Source organism: Oncorhynchus mykiss, chromosome 27 (genome assembly GCF_057628025.1).
Source record: "Oncorhynchus mykiss isolate SJ-2025 chromosome 27, ASM5762802v1, whole genome shotgun sequence".
Taxonomy (NCBI): domain Eukaryota; kingdom Metazoa; phylum Chordata; class Actinopteri; order Salmoniformes; family Salmonidae; genus Oncorhynchus; species Oncorhynchus mykiss.
The window spans coordinates 41,854,553-41,875,674 of NC_143048.1; the positions used below are offsets into that span (position 1 = coordinate 41,854,553).

At 43.2% G+C, this 21,122-nt stretch overlaps 1 protein-coding gene across 1 annotated transcript in view; it reads left to right on the plus strand.

Annotated features, from left to right (window-relative positions):
• The first annotated feature begins 462 nt into the window (after positions 1-462).
• The window catches only part of LOC110507225 (1-phosphatidylinositol 4,5-bisphosphate phosphodiesterase eta-1), a 145,352-nt gene continuing 124,692 nt past the window's right edge, over positions 463-21,122 (plus strand). Inside the window, exons 1-2 of the mRNA XM_036964769.2 lie at positions 463-608; positions 20,073-20,184. Of these exons, the coding sequence (XP_036820664.2) occupies positions 20,106-20,184 (79 nt within the window). The 5' untranslated portion in view covers positions 463-608; positions 20,073-20,105. The remainder of the gene's footprint in view (positions 609-20,072; positions 20,185-21,122) is intronic.

Below are 21,122 nucleotides of genomic sequence, written 5' to 3' on the forward strand. Positions count from 1 at the left end.
ACACAATAACACACTGCACTAGAAAATAACTCACTGCACTACACAATAACTCACTGCACTACACAATAACACACTGCACTAGAAAATAACACATTTTTTATTATTTATTTCACATTTTGGTTGATTATCTATTTCACTTGCTTTGGCAATGTAAACATATATAAATCCCTTTGAATTAAATTGAGTTCCAGACAATGAAATAACTTTAGAATTCCATTTTTGTGGTCTTTTTCTTGAGCTTCAATTTCTAAGACAGATCAGTAGGATTCCGTGTGTAGTAGGCTATTCACCCCCCCCCCTCCCCCCACCCCCTCCATCAGCGACCTAAGGGCAGAAGAGAGAATTTTCAGGAACCCGTTCCAAGAAATCCGTTCCGGGTTTTCACACACTGCCTGGTCTCTAAATGTACTTACGGGTTTGAATGGGGACTTGGCTGGTGGCGGTAGGGTCTTGCTCGGGACAGTTGGGCACTCCCTTCGCTACAAGAGGGGAACAGGATATTATTGATGTGCTTCATGACATGGAAGACAGGAACCTGAAGGAATAATATTGTGTTCAATAGATGTTAATATTTTATTAGAAGTTGATTCTGGTAAAATCGGACTAACGTAAGTACCTATTTATTTGATTTGTTGGACTAGCTGATACATTTGATGGAAAAATCAATGTGGCATATGCTGCATGTGTTCTTGGCACAACGTCAAGTGACCATGTTGTCGTTGACAATGTTAAAGTTGCAAGATTGTTTTCATGAGATGAGCTCGCGCAAGAAGGCGACAGCAGAAGGAACCAATGAACTTGCTGACCAATGCGCCTGCCCTTGTTTTTTTGAGTTAGGCTACTGTGGTTACCACATAAAACAATGTCAGTCTTATGTTTTGAATAGGCTGTCGATACAATGTTTTGTCATAATTTGTCTTATATGCCCAGCGAGTTTTTAAAATAGTTGTGTCGTTCATTAGAAAGACACTACAATAGGATATGTATGAAGACTTTATTGCGTGTCTTACATTTTAAAGTTTTTGATTAGGCTGTGATTTTCTTTTTACTATTACACATTTTAGGCTACGTTCTTTCTTTGTTGGGCAAACAGCCTAATTAAGTGAGCATTGAAGGCTAATGAATAATGTGACATCAAAATCATGAATTAATCTGCAATATTGATACTAACCGAAGTTGTGAGAGTGTTTTATCTATTTTATATATATAAAAAAAATTGCGCTTAATTTTCCTTTGCACCAGAATTGGTTGATGGGAATAATAAAGGTATTTACCATAGCCACGGGAAGTCGGGCTGCTGCAGCTCACTCTGATAAATCGGATTTAAAAAAAATGTTTTTTTTAAATTTCTCACAAAATTAATGATCTAATTCCGTCCCGCCGGTAGCCGTCACATAAAGAAAGATACACGGAACTCCCCCTCCGGGCCCTTGGGGATTTTCGGAGAGAGAGGGCACTTTATAAATGAAGTCCCACAGACAAAGCCCCTAAAGTTCACTCCTCACCCGTCCCCCCAACCACATTTTGCGGGGTAACCGCAATCATCACTTTGTCAACTTTGTCAAGCCTACAAGTAGGTAGAGTGATACAGACTTTCTCCTCTGTAGAGTCAGTTACTTATTTGTTTCTGAGTAAAAAAACAAACGAAAAAACAAAAAAACAAAAAACAAAGTTGGAGCCGTTATATTTGAAGTTAATCATAAATTACGCTATAGTCCCCGGACGCACTCTGTTTACACTGACTCTTCAGTGAGTCGGTTGGTCAAAGTGTCACGCGAAGAGTCATAAAGATCAGGAGCAATAAAACAGCCCATTAAAGTAACAGGATCAAGCGCTCAGTAGCCCCAGTCTCCCCACGCATATCCCTCATCTATCAGGCACGGCAGCTCCACTACAGGGATCAGATGGCCAAGCCCTGGGTGCCAGTCTGGGTATTCTTCAGTCATGCATGGTTCCTCCTCTGACACAGTGATGATAATGACCTAAATAATGTTGACAGCACCTGTGTTTGTTATAGGATATCTTTGTGTTGGGTGTGTTGTTTTACTGGGACATTGAGGTAGACATCGGTGCAGATTATATCTAGGCCTGAATGTGTACAGAACATCAAACACACTCAAATGTTATTGTCTGTCTCCTGGACACTTGTGATGACAGGATGATGGACAGTGCATCTGTGTAACTCCGTTCAACCCGTCCTCTCTCTCACTCAAGGGAAAACAATCCCACTTGCACAGGAAATGAATTCCCCTCGTGAATAAGTAAACAGTCTTCTCGTTGTCACAGGGATCTGTTGTGTATCTGTGTATATGTGCATGTGTTTGTGGGAGGGTAAATGGATTTCAGTGTAATGTGAGTGGAGTACTCTGGGTAGCTCAGTTTTCTGGGTGTAGGGTTGGAGTGGAGTACTCTGGGTGGTTCAGTTTGCTGGGTGTAGGGTTGGAGTGCAAACAATGTCTTTGTTAGTTATAGTGAGTGCTAATGAATCATTTAACTATTTCTCTCAGAGGCCTGGAGGAGTAGAGCAATGGAGAGATGGATTTGTGTGGGAAAGGAGGAGTAGAGGACTGGAGGAGTAGATTAATGGAGAGATGGATCAGTGTGGGAAAGGAGGAGGAGAGGCCTGGAGGGGGAAGATATTGAGTTGAAGTGAACCCATTTCTTTGTGGGTCCACTGCTGTAGTTTGTCAGTCGAGACGGACAATAATGTGAACTGTAGGGAGACTGTGTGTGTGTGGTTGTGTGTGAACAGTAGGAAGACTGTGTGTGTGTGTGGTTGTGTGTGAACAGTAGGGAGACTGTGTGTGGTTGTGTTTGTGAGAGATGGACATTTTAAAAATTAACAAACACAGTGTGAGAGGAGAGGAGTATGAGGACAGTCAGTCTGTGTGTGTGTGTGTGTGTGTGTGTGTGTGTGTTCTCTGTGTCTCTGCCCACTCCCTCCCTAAACACTGCCCAGTGTCCAATCTCTCTTCCTAAACACTGCCCAGTGTCCACTCTCTCTTCCTAAACACTGCCCAGTGTCCACTCTCCCTCCCTAAACACTGCCCAGTGTCCACTCTCTCTTCCTAAACACTGCCCAGTGTCCACTCTCTCTTTCTTAACACTGCCCAGTGTCCACTCTCTCTTCCTAAACACTGCCCAGTGTCCACTCTCTCTTTCTTAACACTGCCCAGTGTCCACTCTCTCTTTCTAAACACTGCCCAGTGTCCACTCTCTCTTCCTAAACACTGCCCAGTGTCCACTCTCTCTTCCTAAACACTGCCCAGTGTCCACTCTCTCTTCCTAAACACTGCCCAGTATCCACTCTCTCTTCCTAAACACTGCCCAGTATCCACTCTCTCTTCCTAAACACTGCCCAGTGTCCACTCTCTCTTTCTTAACACTGCCCAGTGTCCACTCTCTCTTCCTAAACACTGCCCAGTGTCCACTCTCTCTTCATAAACACTGCCCAGTGTCCACTCTCTCTTCCTAAACACTGCCCAGTGTCCACTCTCTCTTTCTTAACACTGCCCAGTGTCCACTCTCTCTTCCTAAACACTGCCCAGTGTCCAATCTCTCTTCCTAAACACTGCCCAGTATCCACTCTCTCTTCCTAAACACTGCCCAGTGTCCACTCTCTCTTTCTTAACACTGCCCAGTGTCCACTCTCTCTTCCTAAACATTGCCCAGTGTCCACTCTCTCTTCCTAAACACTGCCCAGTGTCCAATCTCTCTTCCTAAACACTGCCCAGTGTCCACTCTCTCTTTCTAAACACTGCCCAGTGTCCACTCTCTCTTCCTAAACACTGCCCAGTGTCCACTCTCTCTTCCTAAACACTGCCCAGTGTCCACTCTCTCTTCCTAAACACTGCCCAGTGTCCACTCTCTCTTCCTAAACACTGCCCAGTGTCCACTCTCTCTTCCTAAACACTGCCCAGTGTCCACTCTCTCTTCCTAAACACTGCCCAGTGTCCACTCTCTCTTCCTAAACACTGCCCAGTGTCCACTCTCTCTTCCTAAACACTGCCCAGTGTCCACTCTCTCTTTCTAAACACTACCCAGTGTCCACTCTCTCTTTCTTAACACTGCCCAGTGTCCACTCTCTCTTCCTAAACACTGCCCAGTGTCCACTCTCTCTCCCTAAACACTGCCCAGTGTCCACTCTCTCTTCCTAAACACTGCCCAGTGTCCACTCTCTCTTCCTAAACACTGCCCAGTGTCCACTCTCTCTTCCTAAACACTGCCCAGTGTCCACTCTCTCTTCCTAAACACTGCCCAGTGTCCACTCTCTCTTCCTAAACACTGCCCAGTGTCCACTCTCTCTTCCTAAACACTGCCCAGTGTCCACTCTCTCTTCCTAAACACTGCCCAGTGTCCACTCTCCCTCCCTAAACACTGCCCAGTGTCCACTCTCTCTTCCTAAACACTGCCCAGTGTCCACTCTCTCTTCCTAAACACTGCCCAGTGTCCACTCTCTCTTCCTAAACACTGCCCAGTGTCCACTCTCTCTTCCTAAACACTGCCCAGTGTCCACTCTCTCTTTCTAAACACTACCCAGTGTCCACTCTCTCTTTCTTAACACTGCCCAGTGTCCACTCTCTCTTCCTAAACACTGCCCAGTGTCCACTCTCTCTTCCTAAACACTGCCCAGTGTCCACTCTCTCTTCCTAAACACTGCCCAGTGTCCACTCTCTCTTCCTAAACACTGCCCAGTGTCCACTCTCTCTTCCTAAACACTGCCCAGTGTCCACTCTCTCTTCCTAAACACTGCCCAGTGTCCACTCTCTCTTCCTAAACACTGCCCAGTGTCCACTCTCTCTTCCTAAACACTGCCCAGTGTCCACTCTCTCTTCCTAAACACTGCCCAGTGTCCACTCTCTCTTCCTAAACACTGCCCAGTGTCCACTCTCCCTCCCTAAACACTGCCCAGTGTCCACTCTCTCTTCCTAAACACTGCCCAGTGTCCACTCTCTCTTCCTAAACACTGCCCAGTGTCCACTCTCTCTTCCTAAACACTGCCCAGTGTCCACTCTCTCTTCCTAAACACTGCCCAGTGTCCACTCTCCCTCCCTAAACACTGCCCAGTGTCCACTCTCTCTTCCTAAACACTGCCCAGTGTCCACTCTCTCTTCCTAAACACTGCCCAGTGTCCACTCTCTCTTCCTAAACACTGCCCAGTGTCCACTCTCTCTTCCTAAACACTGCCCAGTGTCCACTCTCTCTTCCTAAACACTGCCCAGTGTCCACTCTCTCTTCCTAAACACTGCCCAGTGTCCACTCTCTCTTCATAAACACTGCCCAGTGTCCACTCTCTCTTTCTTAACACTGCCCAGTGTCCACTCTCTCTTCCTAAACACTGCCCAGTGTCCAATCTCTCTTCCTAAACACTGCCCAGTGTCCAATCTCTCTTCCTAAACACTGCCCAGTGTCCAATCTCTCTTCCTAAACACTGCCCAGTGTCCACTCTCTCTTCCTAAACACTGCCAGTCGTCTCATAACAGGCCCTCTTTTCATCTCTCTGACCTCATTTGGGATGTTTAAAAAAATACTAACACAGAGATGAAGATCAATGTTCAGTGAAGAACTGAGACAGCTGGATTCTGACAGTATGACCTCATTGTCTTTTGTTTAATAATTTGTGTGTTTCTGACTACAGAGACGACTTTCAGATGGGATAAGGCTTGAACTATTTTTGCTCAATTTTTCTACAGCAGTCTCAGAAATCCCAGACACTCTTGACATTCTCTCAACCAGCTTCATGAGGTAGTCACCTGGAATGCTTTTCAATTAACAGGTGTGCCTTGCAAAGGGTGGCTACTTTGAAGAATCAAAATTATAAATTGTTTAACGCTTTTTTTGGTTACTACATGATTCCATATGTGTTATTTCATAGTTTTGATGTCTTCACCATTATTCTGCAATGTAGAAAATAGTAAAAATAAAGAAAAACCCTTTAATGAGTAGGTGTTTCTAAACTATTGACTGGTACTATACATTATTTAGTTAAATATATTTTTTCCTTCTTTATTACATTTCCCTAACCCTACTACCCCGCCTCTAATTGGAGTAAACTAATGGTCAACAATACTTATACTTCTATTTCTAGCTTATACGTACTATATCAAATCAAATGTATTGGTCTCGTACACATGGTTAGTAGATGTTATTGCAGGTGTAGTGAAATGTTTGTGCTTCTAGTTCCAACAGTGCAGTAATATCTAACATGTAATCTAACAATTCCACAACAACTACCTAATACTCACACATCTAAGTAAAGGAATGGAAGATGAATATATAAATATAAATATATGGATGAGCGATGACAGAGCGGCATAGGCAAGATCCAACAGATAGTATAGAATACAGTATATACAGTTGAAGTCGGAAGTTTACATACACCTTAGCCAAATACATTTAAACTCAGTTTTTCACAAGTCCTGACATTTAATCCTAGTAAATTCCCTGTCTTAGGTCAGTTAGGATCACCACTTTATTTTAAGAATGTGAAATGTCAGAAGAATAGTAGTAGAGAGAATTATTTATTTCAGCTTTTATTTATTTCATCACATTCCCAGGGTGTCAGAAGTTTACATACACTCAATTAGAATTTGGTAGCATTGCCTTTAAGTTGTTTAACTTGGGTCAAATGTTTCAGATAGCTTCCCACAACAAGTTGGGTGAATTTTGGCCCATTCCTCCTGACAGAGCTGGTGTAACTGAGTCAGGTTTGTAGGCCTCCTTGCTCACACACGCTTTTTCAGTTCTGCCCACAAATGTCCTATAGGATTGAGGTCAGGGATTTGTGATGGCCACTCCAATACCTTGACTTTGTTGTCCTTAAGTAATGTTGCCACAATTTTGGAAGTAAGCTTGGGGTCATTGTCCATTTGGAAGACCCATTTGCGACCAATCTTTAACTTCCTGACTGATGTCTTGAGATGTTGCTTCAATATATCCACATAATTTTCCTTCCTCATGAGCCATCTATTTTGTGAAGTACACCAGTCCCTGCTGCAGCAAAGCACCCCCACAACATGATGCTGCCACCCCCGTGCTTCACGTTAGGATGGTTACCTTCGGCTTGCAAGCCTGCCCCTTTTTCTTCCAAACATAACAATGGTCATTATGGCCAAACAGTTCTATTTTTGTTTCATCAGACCAGAGGACATTTCTCCAAAAAGTACGATCTTTGTCCCCATGTGTAGTTGCAAACCGTAGTCTGGCTTTTTTATGGCGGTTTTGGAGCGGTGGCTTCTTCCTTGCTGAGTGGCCTTTCAGGTTATGTCGATATAGGACTCATTTTACATTTTACTATAGGACTCCTTTTGTACCTGTTTCCTCCAGCATCTTCACAAGGTCCTTTGCTGTTGTTCTGGGATTGATTTTCACTTTTTGCACCAAAGTACGTCAATCTCTAGGAGACAGAATGTGTCTCCTTCCTGAGCGTTATGACGGCTGCGTGGTCCCATGGTGTTTATACTTGCGTACAATTGTTTGTACAGATGAACGTGGTACCTTCAGGCATTTGGAAATTGCTCCCAACGATGAACCAGACTTGTGGAGGTCAACATTTTTTTTATTTTGAGGTCTTGGCTGATTTCTTTTGATTTTTCCATGATGTCAAGCAAAGAGGCACTGAGTTTGATGGTAGGCCTTGAAATACATCCACAGGTACACCTCCAATTGACTCAAATGATGTCAATTAGCCTATCAGAAGCTCCTAAAGCCAATACATACATTTCTGGAATTTTCCATGCTGTTTAAAGGCAGAGTCAACTTAGTGTATGTAAACGCCAGACCCCCTGGAATTGTGATATAGTGAATTATAAGTGAAATAATCTGTCTGTAAACAATTGGAAAAATTACTTGTGTCCTGCACAAAGTAGATGTCCTAACTGACTTGTGGAGAGGTTGAAAAACAAGTTTTGATGACTCCAACCTAAGTGTATGTTAACTTCCGACTTCAACTGTAAATACCTACCGTATAGAGACAGATAACTACAGATAAAAAAGAAAGAAAAAGAAGTCACTTCAACTCAGTTTGACAGAATATTCACATGGGGGACAAGCCAATACGTTATCTGAATACACACCTGCTATTTACCGCATAGAAGCTAAATATTTTTACGATTTAATTATCCCCTTTTCTTTTATTCCAGGCTTTATCTAAATATTCCGCAAACGGAAATACACAATGGACAAAACAAACATTTCAATTTCAACTCATCACTCAGCCACATAATACCAGGCTATATCTGGTGGTCTGTCTCCTCATCACTCAGCCACATAATGGCCAGGGTATACAGGTACAGTGCCTTGCGAAAGTATTCGGCCCCCTTGAACTTTGCGAACTTTTGCCACATTTCAGGCTTCAAACATAAAGATATAAAACTGTATTTTTTTGTGACGAATCAAGAACAAGTGGGACACAATCATGAAGTGGAACGACATTTATTGGATATTTCAAACTTTTTTAACAAATCAAAAACTGAAAAATTGCGCGTGCAAAATTATTATGGTGTTTTTCCTATTTTGTTGCATTACAACCTGTAATTTAAATACATTTATATTTGAATTTCATGTAATGGACATACAGAAAATAGTCTAAATTGGTGAAGTGAAATGTTTTTTTTTCTCCAAAAATACATTTAACAAAATGGCAAAGTGGTGCAACCAATTACCTTCAGAAGTCACATAGTTAGTTAGATTGCACACAGGTGAACTTTATTTAAGTGTCACGTGATCTGTCACATGATCTCAGTATACATACACCTGTTCTGAAAGGCCTCAGAGTCTGCAACACTACTAAGCAAGGGGCACCACCAAGCAAGCGGCACTATGAAGACCAAGGAGCTCTCCAAACAGGTCAGGGACGAAGTTGTGGAGAAGTACAGATCAGGGTTGAGTTATAAAAAAATATCTGAAACTTTGAAATCCCACGGAGCACTATTAAATCCATTATAAAAAAATGCAAAGAATGTGGCACCACAACAAACCTGTCAAGAGAGGGCCGTCCACCAAAACTCTTCAACCGGGCAAGGAGGGCATTGATCAGAGAGGCAACAAAGAGACCAAAGATAACCCTGAAGGAGCTGCAAAGCTCCACAGCGGAGATTGGAGCATCTGTCCATAGGACCACTTTAAGCTGTACACTCTGCAGAGCTGGGCTTTACGGAAGAGTGGCCAGAAAAAAGCCATTGCTTAAAGGAAAAAATAAGCAAACACGTTTGGTGTTCGCCAAAAGACACGTGAGAGACTCCCCAAACATATGGAAGGAGGTACTCTGGTCAGATAAGACGCTCACCTTCCAGCAGGACAATGACCCTAAGCATACTGCTAAAGCAACACTCGAGTGGTTAAAGGGAAAACATTTAAATGTCTTGAAATGGCCTAGTCAAATCCCAGACCTCAATTGAATTGAGAATCTCTGTGTGTGTGTGTGTGTGTGTGTGTGTGTGTGTGAGCACATACTCAGGGGAGACAGATGCTCTCTTGGTGTGTACTTTTGATGTGATGGCCAATCTAATTTAGACACACAGACACTTTTAACGACGCTGGACTGAGCGCTGGCAAAGCCCATCGATTACCTTTTGATTCATTGAGTTATCTCAAAAACCACAGATGGTGTTTCAGTTTGGGATGAAATCAGAAGCACTTTGGCACTCTGTGTGTGTGTGTGTGTGTGTGTGTGTGTGTGTGTGTGTGAAAAAAGAAAGAAAGACAGGACTGAGGAGAGATGAGGAGAGAGATAGAGAATGAAATGAGGTGAAAACAGAATAGAAAAACCCCTCTATTTTAGAATAACCTCTCTAGTATAGAAAAAAACCTCTCTAGTATAGAAATCCCCCTCTAATATAGAAAAAGCTATTGGTGAGCAAAGAGTAGCCTAAAAGAGAAACAGATTGTATAATACCCTGTCAATCGTTGACCAGTCTAACTCTGTGGATGCTCACTGATGGTAATATCAAAGAGTTTATAGTGCCCATCACAGTCACTGATTAACAGTTAAGTTAAATAGGGAAGCACCACACTACCCCAGGCTTTTCCTGCCACATCACAGAGGATCTGATATCATATCATGCTAGTACTGTGGTGTGTACAGCTGATGGCCAGCCAGAGGAGGTTGACCATCCCCATCTCTTTTAACCTCTTAAAATTAATGGCAAAAATGTAGATTTCTACCTCAGTAGACGTACCCAAAAGTAATAGCTTTGAATGAGCAGTTGATAAGGACATGCATAAACTTGGTATCATTAGAAAGAAAACATGTGGGACATTATAAGGAAATGAACATAGATAGGAATGGCACAGTTCAGAAGACACAGGATCAAACACAAAGTAACCGTTTCATTTTTCTTTTTTTGAATTCCCCACCACAACAAGAACAGATGCTTTAGTCAGGGGTGTCAGGTGTGGTCCAGGGACATCTTCAAGTGTTCACTCAACCTCTCCAATGTGTCCTAAGTAGAGGTCGACCGATTATGATTTTTCAATACCGATACCGATGATTGGAGGACCAAAAAAGCCGATACCGATTAATCGGCCAATTTTAAAAATATTTTTTTATCTTTTTTTTCTTTGTAATAATGACAATTACAACAATACTGAATGAACACTTATTTTAACTTAATATAATACATCAATAAATCAATTTAGCCTCAAATAAATAATTAAACATGTTCAATTTGGTTTAAATAATGCAAAAACAAAGGGTTGGAGAAGAAAGTAAAAGTGCAATATGTGCCATGTAAGAAAGCTAACGTTTAAGTTCCTTGCTCAGAACATGAGAACATATGAAAGTTGGTGGTTCCTTTTAACATGAGACTTCAATATTCCCAGGTAAGAGGTTTTTAGGTTGTAGTTAATATAGTATTTATAGGACTATTTATCTCTATACCATTTGTATTTCACATACCTTTGACTATTGGATGTTCTTATAGGCACTATAGTATTGCCAGTGTAACAGTATAGCTTCCGTCCCTCTCCTCGCCCCTACCTGGGCTCGAACCAGGATCACATCGACAACAGCCACACTCGAAGCATCGTTACCCATTGCTCCACAAAAGCCGCGGCCCTTGCAGAGCAAGGGGAATAACTACTCCAAATTTAAAAGCGAGGGACGTTTGTAACAGTATTAGCGCACACCCAGCTAACTAGCTAACCATTTCACATTGGTTACACCAGCCATTAGGCTGATAGGCTTGAAGTCATAAACAGCGCTGTGCTTGCGAAGAGCTGCTGGCAAAACGCACGAAAGTGCTGTTTGAATGAATGATTACAGGCCTGCTGCTGCTCAGTCAGACTGCTCTATAAAATCAGTCTTAATTATAACATAATAACACACAGAAATACGAGCCTTTGGTCATTAATGTGATCGAATCCGTAAACTATCATTTTGAAAACAAAACGTTTATTATTTCAGTGAAATACAGAACCATTCTGTATTTTATCTAACGGGTGGCATCCCTAAGTCTAAATATTCTTGTTACATTGCACAACCTTCAATGTTATGTCATAATTACGTAATATTCTGGCAAATTAGTTCGCAATGAGCCAGGCTGCCCAAACGGTTGCATATACCCTGACTCTGGGTGCAATGAACGCAAGAGAAATGACACAATTTCACCTGGTTAATATTGCCTGCTAAACTGGATTAGTAGTTATAACTAGTGATTATGATTGATTGTTTTTTATAAGATAAGTTTAATGTTAGCTAGCAATTTACCTTGGCTTCTACTGCATTCGCGTAACAGGCAGGCTACTCGTGGAGTGCAATGGTTAGAGCGTTGGACTAGTTAACTGTGCGGTTGCAAGATTAGAACCCCTGAGCTGACAAGGTGAAAATCTGTCGTTCTGCCCCTGAACAAGGCAGTTAACCCACAGTTCCTAGGCAGTCTTTGAAAATAAGAATGTGTTCTTAACTGACTTGCCTAAATGAAAGTAAGTCAACTAAGTTAAATAAAAGGTATAAAATGTTTATTTATTTATTTAAATAATCAGAAATCGGCGCCCAAAAATACCAATTTCCGATTGTTATGAAAACTTGAAATCGGCCCTAATTAATCGGCCATTCCGATTAATCGGTCGACCGCTAGTCCTAAGTATGTCAATTAGGTCATTCCATTGCTATTACACATTGAATATGCCTAAAAGTCACTATAAAAACACAATTTCTGCAATATAAACCTCTCTCAAACATTGTGGTGGTGTCAGGGGACATCCAGGGGACATTCAAGTGTCCTTTCAACCTCGCCAAGGTGTCCACATGGGGTAATACTACTGCTATTACACATTGAATAAGCCTAAAATGTATTGGTCCCACATTAATAAGAACTATTAGCAAGAAAAATAATGAATACACATATGCATTATAAGTGTAACCGGGCTTGAGTCTTGCGAAATGATCATATACTGGGGACTCCACTAGTCAACTTGTCTTGATACCTTCGCCAGTCTTGCTACCTTTGCCAGTCTTGATACTTTCGCCAGTCTTGATACCTTTGCCAGTCTTGCTACCTTTGCCAGTCTTGATACCTTCGCCAGTCTTGATACCTTCGCCAGTATTGATACCTTCGCCAGTCTTGCTACCTTTGCTAGTCTTGATACCTTCGCCAGTCTTGATACCTTTGCCAGTCTTGATACCTTCGCCAGTCTTGATACCTTCGCCAGTCTTGATACCTTTGCCAGTCTTGATACCTTCGGCAGTCTTGTACCTTCGCCAGTATTGATACCTTCGCCAGTCTTGATACCTTCGCCAGTCTTGATACCTTCGTCAGTCTTGCTACCTTCGCCAGTCTTGATACCTTCGCCAGTCTTGATACCTTCGCCAGTCTTGATACCTTCGCCAGTCTTGCTACCTTTGCTAGTCTTGATACCTTCGCCAGTCTTGATACCTTCACCAGTCTTGATACCGTCGCCAGTCTTGATACCTTCGCTTGTCTTGATACCTTCACCAGTCTTTATACCTTCGCCAGTCTTGATACCTTTGCCAGTCTTGATACCTTTGCCAGTCTTGCTACCTTCGCCAGTCTTGATACCTTTGCCAGTCTTGCTACCTTTGCTAGTCTTGATACCTTCGCCAGTCTTGATACGTTAACCAGTCTTGATACCTTCGCCAGTCTTTATACCTTCGCCAGTCTTGATACCTTTGCCAGTCTTGATACCTTTGCCAGTCTTGATACCTTCGCCAGTCTTGCTACCTTCGCCAGTCTTGATACCTTTGCCAGTCTTGCTACCTTTGCTAGTCTTGATACCTTCGCCAATCTTGATACCTTTGCCAGTCTTGATACCTTTGCCAGTCTTGATACCTTCGCCAGTATTGATACCTTCGCCAGTCTTGCTACCTTCGCCAGTCTTGATACCTTCGCCAGTCTTGCTACCTTCGCCAGTCTTGCTACCTTCGTCAGTCTTGATACCTTTGCCAGTCTTGCTACCTTTGCTAGTCTTGATACCTTCGCCAGTCTTGATAACTTCGCCAGTCTTGCTACCTTCGTCAGTCTTGATACCTTTGCCAGTCTTGCTACCTTTGCTAGTCTTGATACCTTCGCCAGTCTTGCCAGTCTTGATACCTTCGCCAGTATTGATATCTTCGCCAGTCTTGCTACCTCGCCAGTCTTGCTACCTTCGCCAGTCTTGCTACCTTCACCAGTCTTGCAACCTTCGCCAGTCTTGATACCTTTGCCAGTCTTGCTACCTTTGCTAGTCTTGATACCTTTGCCAGTCTTTATACCTTCGCCAGTCTTGATACCATGGTGACATGCTTCCAGTGCATTGCTGTAAGATACACATCACATTCTTCGCCCGAGTGTCCAGGTCGCTGGCAGCATCTGTGTTTGGCTCATGGAGGAAATTCTCAAAGGCCTCTTTCTTTGTGCCCCATCCATCTCTCCTTAACCCCATATAATATTTTTGTTTTACACATATTTAACCCCTTATTTTGGATGGCACAAAACTACCTCCATACTTCCATTAATTTGTATGGGTTACCTTCAGATGCAGGTTTAATATCTATATACATGTATATATTCATACTTCCATTAATTTGTATGGGTTACCTTCAGATGCAGGTTTAATATCTATATATATCTCCATACTCCCATTCATTTGAATGGGTTACCTTCAGATGAAGGTTTAATATCTATATATATCTCCATACAGGTTTAATATCTGTATAAACTTTTCAGGGCCCTGTCTTTCAAAGATCATTTGTAAAAATACAAATAACTTCACAGATCTTCATTGTAAAGGGTTTAAACACTGTTTCCCATGCTTGTTCAATGAACCATAAACAATTAATGAACATGCACCTGTGGAACGGTCATTAAGACACAAACAGCTTACAGACGTTAGGCAATTAAGGTCACAGTTTTGAAAACTTAGGACACTAAAGAGGCTTTGTAACTGACTCTGAAAAACACTGAATGAAAGATGCCCAGGTTCTCTGCTCAACTGTGTGAACGTACCTTAGGCATACTGAAAGGAGGACCAATACCATCTACTGTACAATACCATCTACTGTATCTTGCCTATGCCGCTCTGTACCATCACTCATTCATATATCTTTGTGTACATATTCTTTATCCCCTTACACTTGTGTCTATAAGGTAGTAGTTTTGGAATTGTTAGCTAGATTACTTGTTGGTTATTACTGCATTGTCGGAACTAGAAGCACAAGCATTTCGCTACACTCGCATTAACATCTGCTAACCGTGACAAATACAATTTCATTTGATTTGATTTGATTTGAGATGTGGCCAGGGCAATAAATGGCAACGTCTGTACTGTGAGACAGCGCTACAGGGAGACAGGACGGACAGCTGATCATCCTCGCTGTGGCAGACGTGTAGCAACACCTGCACAGGGTTGGTACATCCGGACATCACACCTGCGGGACAGATACAGGATGGCAACAACAACTGCCCAAGTTACACCAGGAACTCACAATACCTCCATCCGTATGTAACAGAATAGCTTCCATCCCTCTCCTTGCCCCAACCTGGGCTCGAACCAGGGACCCTCAGGACACATCAGCAGCTGCTTCCCACGAAGCATCGTTATCCATCACTCCACAAAAGACGCAGCCCTTGCTGAGCAAAAGGAACAACCACTTTAAGGTCTCAGAGCGAGTGACATCACCGATTGAAACCCTATTAGCGCGCACCCCGCTAACTAGCTAGCCATTTCACCTCGGTTAAACTCACCCCCCCCTTTTGACCTCCTCCTTTTCCGCAGCAACCAGTGATCCGGGTCAACAGCATCAATGTAACAGTATAGCTTCTGTCCCTCTTCTCACCCCAACCTGGGCTTGAACCAGGGACCCTCTGCACACATCAGCAACTGCCTCCCACGAAGCATCGCTACCCATCGCTCCACAAAAGCCGCAGCCATTGTAGAGCAAGGGGAACAACTACTTCAAGGTCTCAGAGCAAGTGATGTCATCCATTGAAACGCAATTAGCGTTCACCCCGCTAACTAGCTAGCCATTTCACATCGGTTACATGTACTCAAACTGTCCACAATAGGCTGAACTGAGGGCTTGTAGGCCTGTTGTAAGGCAGGTCCTCACCAGACATCACCGGCAACAACGTCGCCTATGGGCACAAACCCACCGTCTGTGCTCTTCACTGACGAGTCACGGTTTTGTCTCACCTGGGGTGATGGTCGGATTCGCGTTTATTGTCGAAGGAATGAGCGTTATACCGAGGCCTGTGCTCTGGAACGGGATTGATTTGGAGGGTGAAGGTCCGTCATGGTCTGGGGCGGTGTGTCACAGCATCATCGGACTGAACTTGTTGTCATTGCAGGCAATCTCAACTCTATGCGTTACGGGGAAGACATCCTCCTCCCTCGTGTGGTACCCTTCCTGCAGGCTCATCCTGACATGACCCTCCAGCATGACAATTCCACCAGCCATACTGCTCGTTCTGTGCGTGATTTCCTCAAGACAGGAATGTCAGTGTTCTGCCATGGCCAGCGAAGAGCCCGGCTCTCAATCCCATTGAGCACGACCTGGGACCTGTTGGATCGGATGGTGAGGGCTAGGGCCATTCCCCCCAGAAATGTCCGGGAACTATGCAGGTGCCATGGTGGAAGAGTGGGGTAACATCTCACAGCAAGAACTGGCACATCTGGTGCAGTCCATGGGGAGGAGATGCACTGCAGTACTTAATGCAGCTGGTGGCCACACCAGATACTGACTGTTACTTTTGATTTTGAACCCCCCCCCCCTTTCTTCAGGGTCACATTATTAAATTTCTGTTAGTCACATGTCTGTGGAACTTGTTCAGTTTATGTCTCAGTTGTTGAATCTTGTTATGTTCATACAAATATTTACACGTTAAGTTTGCTGAAAATAAACGCAGTTGACAGTGAGAGGACGTTTATTTTTATGCTGAGTTTATATCTCCATACTTCCATTCATTTGTATGAGTTACCTTCAGATGAAGGTTTAATATCTCTATATATCCATACTCCCATTAATTTGAATGGGTTACCTTCAGATGAAGGTTTAATATCTATACATATCTCCATACTCCCATTCATTTGAATGGGTTACCTTCAGATGAAGGTTTAATATCTCTATATATCCATACTCCCATTAATTTGAATGGGTTACCTTCAGATGAAGGTTTAATATCTATACATATCTCCATACTCCCATTCATTTGAATGGGTTACCTTCAGATGAAGGTTTAATATCTCTATATATCCATACTCCCATTAATTTGTATGGGTTACCTTCAGATGCAGGTTTAATATCTATATACATGTATATATCCATACTTCCATTCATTTGTATGGGTTACCTTCAGATGAAGGTTTAATATATATATATATCTCCATACTCCCATTCATTTGTATGGGTTACCTTCAGATGCAGGTTTAATATCTATATACATGTATATATCCATACTTCCATTCATTTGTATGGGTTACCTTCAGATGAAGGTTTAATATATATATATATCTCCATACTCCCATTCATTTGTATGGGTTACCTTCAGATGCAGGTTTAATATCAATATACATGTATATATCCATACTTCCATTCATTTGAATGGGTTACCTTCAGATGCAGGTTTAATATCTATATACATGTATATATCCATACTTCCATTCATTTGTATGGGTTACCTTCAGATGAAGGTTTAATATCTATATATATATCTCCATACTTCCATTCATTTGTATGGGTTACCTTCAGACAGATGAGTCCTGTGACACTTGTGGGCCTTCAGAATGAGAGGATATCCACTCTTTATGACACAACCTTCAGAATGAGAGGACAACTGGTAGGACTGCATTTATTTACGAGGCAGGTTTTCACACTACCCCGTTGGACAGGAAGGAGAAGATTGTGTTCCCCTGGGCTAGGTGCCTTCCCATGTCTGAGTGGGTGGCTTGGGTTACGGAAAGGAGAGGAAATGAGGGGAGGAGAGGAGAGGCATGTTCACATTACCACAGCATGACTACACATTCATGCCCATTAATACCCCCCTGGGCCAAGCCATCGTGGATCTCAGCAACAGCCATTCTCTGTCTAGTTACAGATTCAGTACGGAGTATATGTGGTAGATTTATATTGGCTTCCTATACGAGATCTGACAATGCTATTTGTCTTTATGGAAGAGAGGAGAGAGAGCCAGGCAACATTTCACTGTTTCATCTATGTGCTCGTATAAATGTAATTTATTTTTCACATTTGATCAGTCAAAGTTGTCAAAGTTGTACAGTCTACAGGGATAGATATTATGATATTGTAGGGGCTATATTAGATACATCTTAATGAACCCTTGCAAACGAAGAACCATATAAGTGTTTTTATAAATTCTGATATTGGCCAAAAACTAGCCTAATTATAAAGCTATGATAAGTGGTGTGAATAGCAAACAAACAAAATGTCTTCTATCATAAAACTCAAATCAAATCAAATTGTATTTCTCCCAGCTCCCGTTCTGTCAGTCCCCTCTCACCTCCAACCCCAGTCCAGACCAGCTCCCGTTCTGTCAGTCCCCTCTCACCTCCATCCCCAGTCCCGACCAGCTCCCGTTCTGTCAGTCCCCTCCCACCTCCAACCCCAGTCCAGACCAGCTCCTGTTCTGTCAGTCCCCTCTCACCTCCAACCCCAGTCCAGACCAGCTCCTGTTCTGTCAGTCCCCTCACACCTCCAACCCCAGTCCAGACCAGCTCCCGTTCTGTCAGTCCCCTCCCACCTCCAACCCCAGTCCAGACCAGCTCCCGTTCTGTCAGTCCCCTCCCACCTCCCCCAGTCCAGACCAGCTCCCGTTCTGTCAGTCCCCTCTCACCTCCAACCCCAGTCCAGACCAGCTCCTGTTCTGTCAGTCCCCTCCCACCTCCAACCCCAGTCCAGACCAGCTCCCGTTCTGTCAGTCCCCTCCCACCTTCAACCCCAGTCCAGACCAGCTCCCGTTCTGTCAGTCCCCTCCCACCTCCAACCCCAGTCCAGACCATTTTTTTTTTAGAATGTTGAATTCTGTTTTAATGCTTGGATTCCGTGAGGACTTCAATTATCATATTTGGACCAGAATGAGGTTCTCCACTACCTATTGTTCCTTCATCGGATGTTTTCATAAATTAATCTGCAGATAATTGCCAAAAACATAGGTCTCATTCATGCAACGGGTTTATATGTCCATGGTATCGCTTCGGGACAAGTTAACCAAAAGATTTCCTCGATTCCCTTTTGTACGATGTCGGGGCTTGCCAGACAGTGACGCTGAAGTGAGTGACTCTTGTCTTGTCAGTCGGTGTAACCTACCAAATCGTATTGGTGAGAAAGCCGTTTATTTGGCTCTCCAATTTACTGGCTTAGGGCCAGTGCCCTAAGTAAATTGGAGAGCCAAATAAACGGCTTTCTCACCAATACGATTTGGTAGGTTACACCGACTGACAAGACAAGAGTCACTCACTTCAGCGTCACTGTCTGGCAAGCCCCGACATCGTACAAAAGGGAATCGAGGAAATCTTTTGGTTAACTTGTCCCGAAGCGATACCATGGACATATAAACCCGTTGCATGAATTATGAACGGGATATAGAAGATTGACTTAATTCAGTCAGTTCAACACCTTGTATAAACTAGTCAACACTTGCTGTTCAGTTGTCACTCTACACACAGTTAATAGCCTAGTTCTACTATGTGCCACAACTCTGTGTGGCTGGCTATGTGATGAATGTGTCAGAAAACAATGATTAGTTGTGGATTTTGACTCTTCGATACCACTTACATTACATGTGACGTGCAAAAAAATTTAATAAATAGGAGAAGTGTGAAAAACCCAACAGCGTTGCAATTCTTGACACATTCAAACCGGTGCCACTGGTACCTACCACCATACCCCGTTTGAAGGCAATTCAGTCTTCTGCCCACAGATCTAACCTTAATTCTCTCCTCTATCTCCCCTCAGCTTTCATATCCCCTTCTCCCTATCATGTCCCCCCCCCCCACTCTAACACACTGTTTTTCCATTGCTCCCCTTAACCCTCAGTCCTTTCCCCTCTCTCTTCTCATCTTTCCTCTCCTCTCCTCTTCTTTGTTTTCCCATCTGTTCCTGGTCCGTCTCCCTGTGATTTAAAGCCTCTGTCTACAGAGTTCAGGAGAGGCTCCTGACAGGCTGGGGTGTCTGGTGTCAGCTGACCTGAGAGGAGGAGTCTGTCTAGACCAGAGTTCAGGGCTGGTAGTTCTTACTTTAGGCTCTTTGAGTTGAAAGTGGTATTTCATTCTAAATGCTGTTGTGCGTCATCACATCACACCTAGAGATGTCACGTCTGTGGTGTCTGATTCCACACAAAGCAATATCAGATATCAATATCAAGAGCATGCTACACTAGTTGAATCAATCAGTCAGATTTTATAGAGCCCTTTTTACCTGAGCAGTTGTCACAAAGTGCTTTACAGATACCCAGGCTAAACCCCCTCCCAAAGAGCATGCAATGCGAAGGCAGAAGCACAGTTGCTCGGAGAAACTCCCTAGAAGACAGGAACCAAGGAAGAAACCTAGATAGAAAGCTTAGGCCTATGGTGATCTGTATCGTGTATCGTGAGTCTCAGTCTTTTCTCCTCTTACACAGGCATCCCATTGCACCCTCCATCATCCACCCATCATGAGTTCCTGGGTTGTGAACAGGAAAGGAGGGCTGCGATACTGCCACCACTTCCTCACAGACAACAGCATCTTTCATGGTGAGTGTCTCACACACACTCACACACACACACACACACACACACACACACACACGCACACGCACACGCACACGCACACGCACACGCACACAGACATAGATACACACACACACACACACACACACACACACACACACACACACACACACACACACACACACACACACACACACACACACACACACACACACACACACACACACACAGAGATATCAGATCTTAATTTGATCAGTTTCTCACAGCAGGAAAATAATCCTGCAGTAACAGGAAATGTGAATTATTATGTGATTAATGGCTATTTTTGTAGGGGTTGATACATTTTTCATTAGGGCAAATCAAGTCATACATTTTAGCGGAAATTACAAACTTTAGAAGCCTTTTTAAACGTCAAACACATTTCCTGCATTTCTCTGCGACAACAGAGTGATCATATTAAGAGAGATTACGTGGGTGATGGCAAAACATTTATTTATTATTGTATTTAACTTGATGGAACACAAGGGGGCGATATGCCTCAGCTGTTGCGGCTCTGCAGTTCATTCTGCAATACTATAATGCATTACACGGAGCCCAAGAGTCATCACCAACCATCATCACTAAGACAAGAAAACACTAAATGGCACAACATGACAATTCACCAACTAATGTAACAAACCCTGCAGCACCATTGGGAGCATCAAAATAACAACATGCAGGGGCGTCTGTGTATTAGAGGAGAGAGTGTGTGACACACTTTGGTTATTACAGAGAGCCACAGGTGGCCCTCACAGTGGAATAATTAGGTTATGATCTAGTTATGATCTAGTTTGCATAGGAAGACAGCTCACCGATGAGGGAGCGGGGAGAGGAAATAGACTGTGTGTGTTTACATTGACAGGTAAGGTTGCTTTAATGGTGTGGGTTGGACTTTGGTCGTTGAACAACTCGAGGGAAAGCAT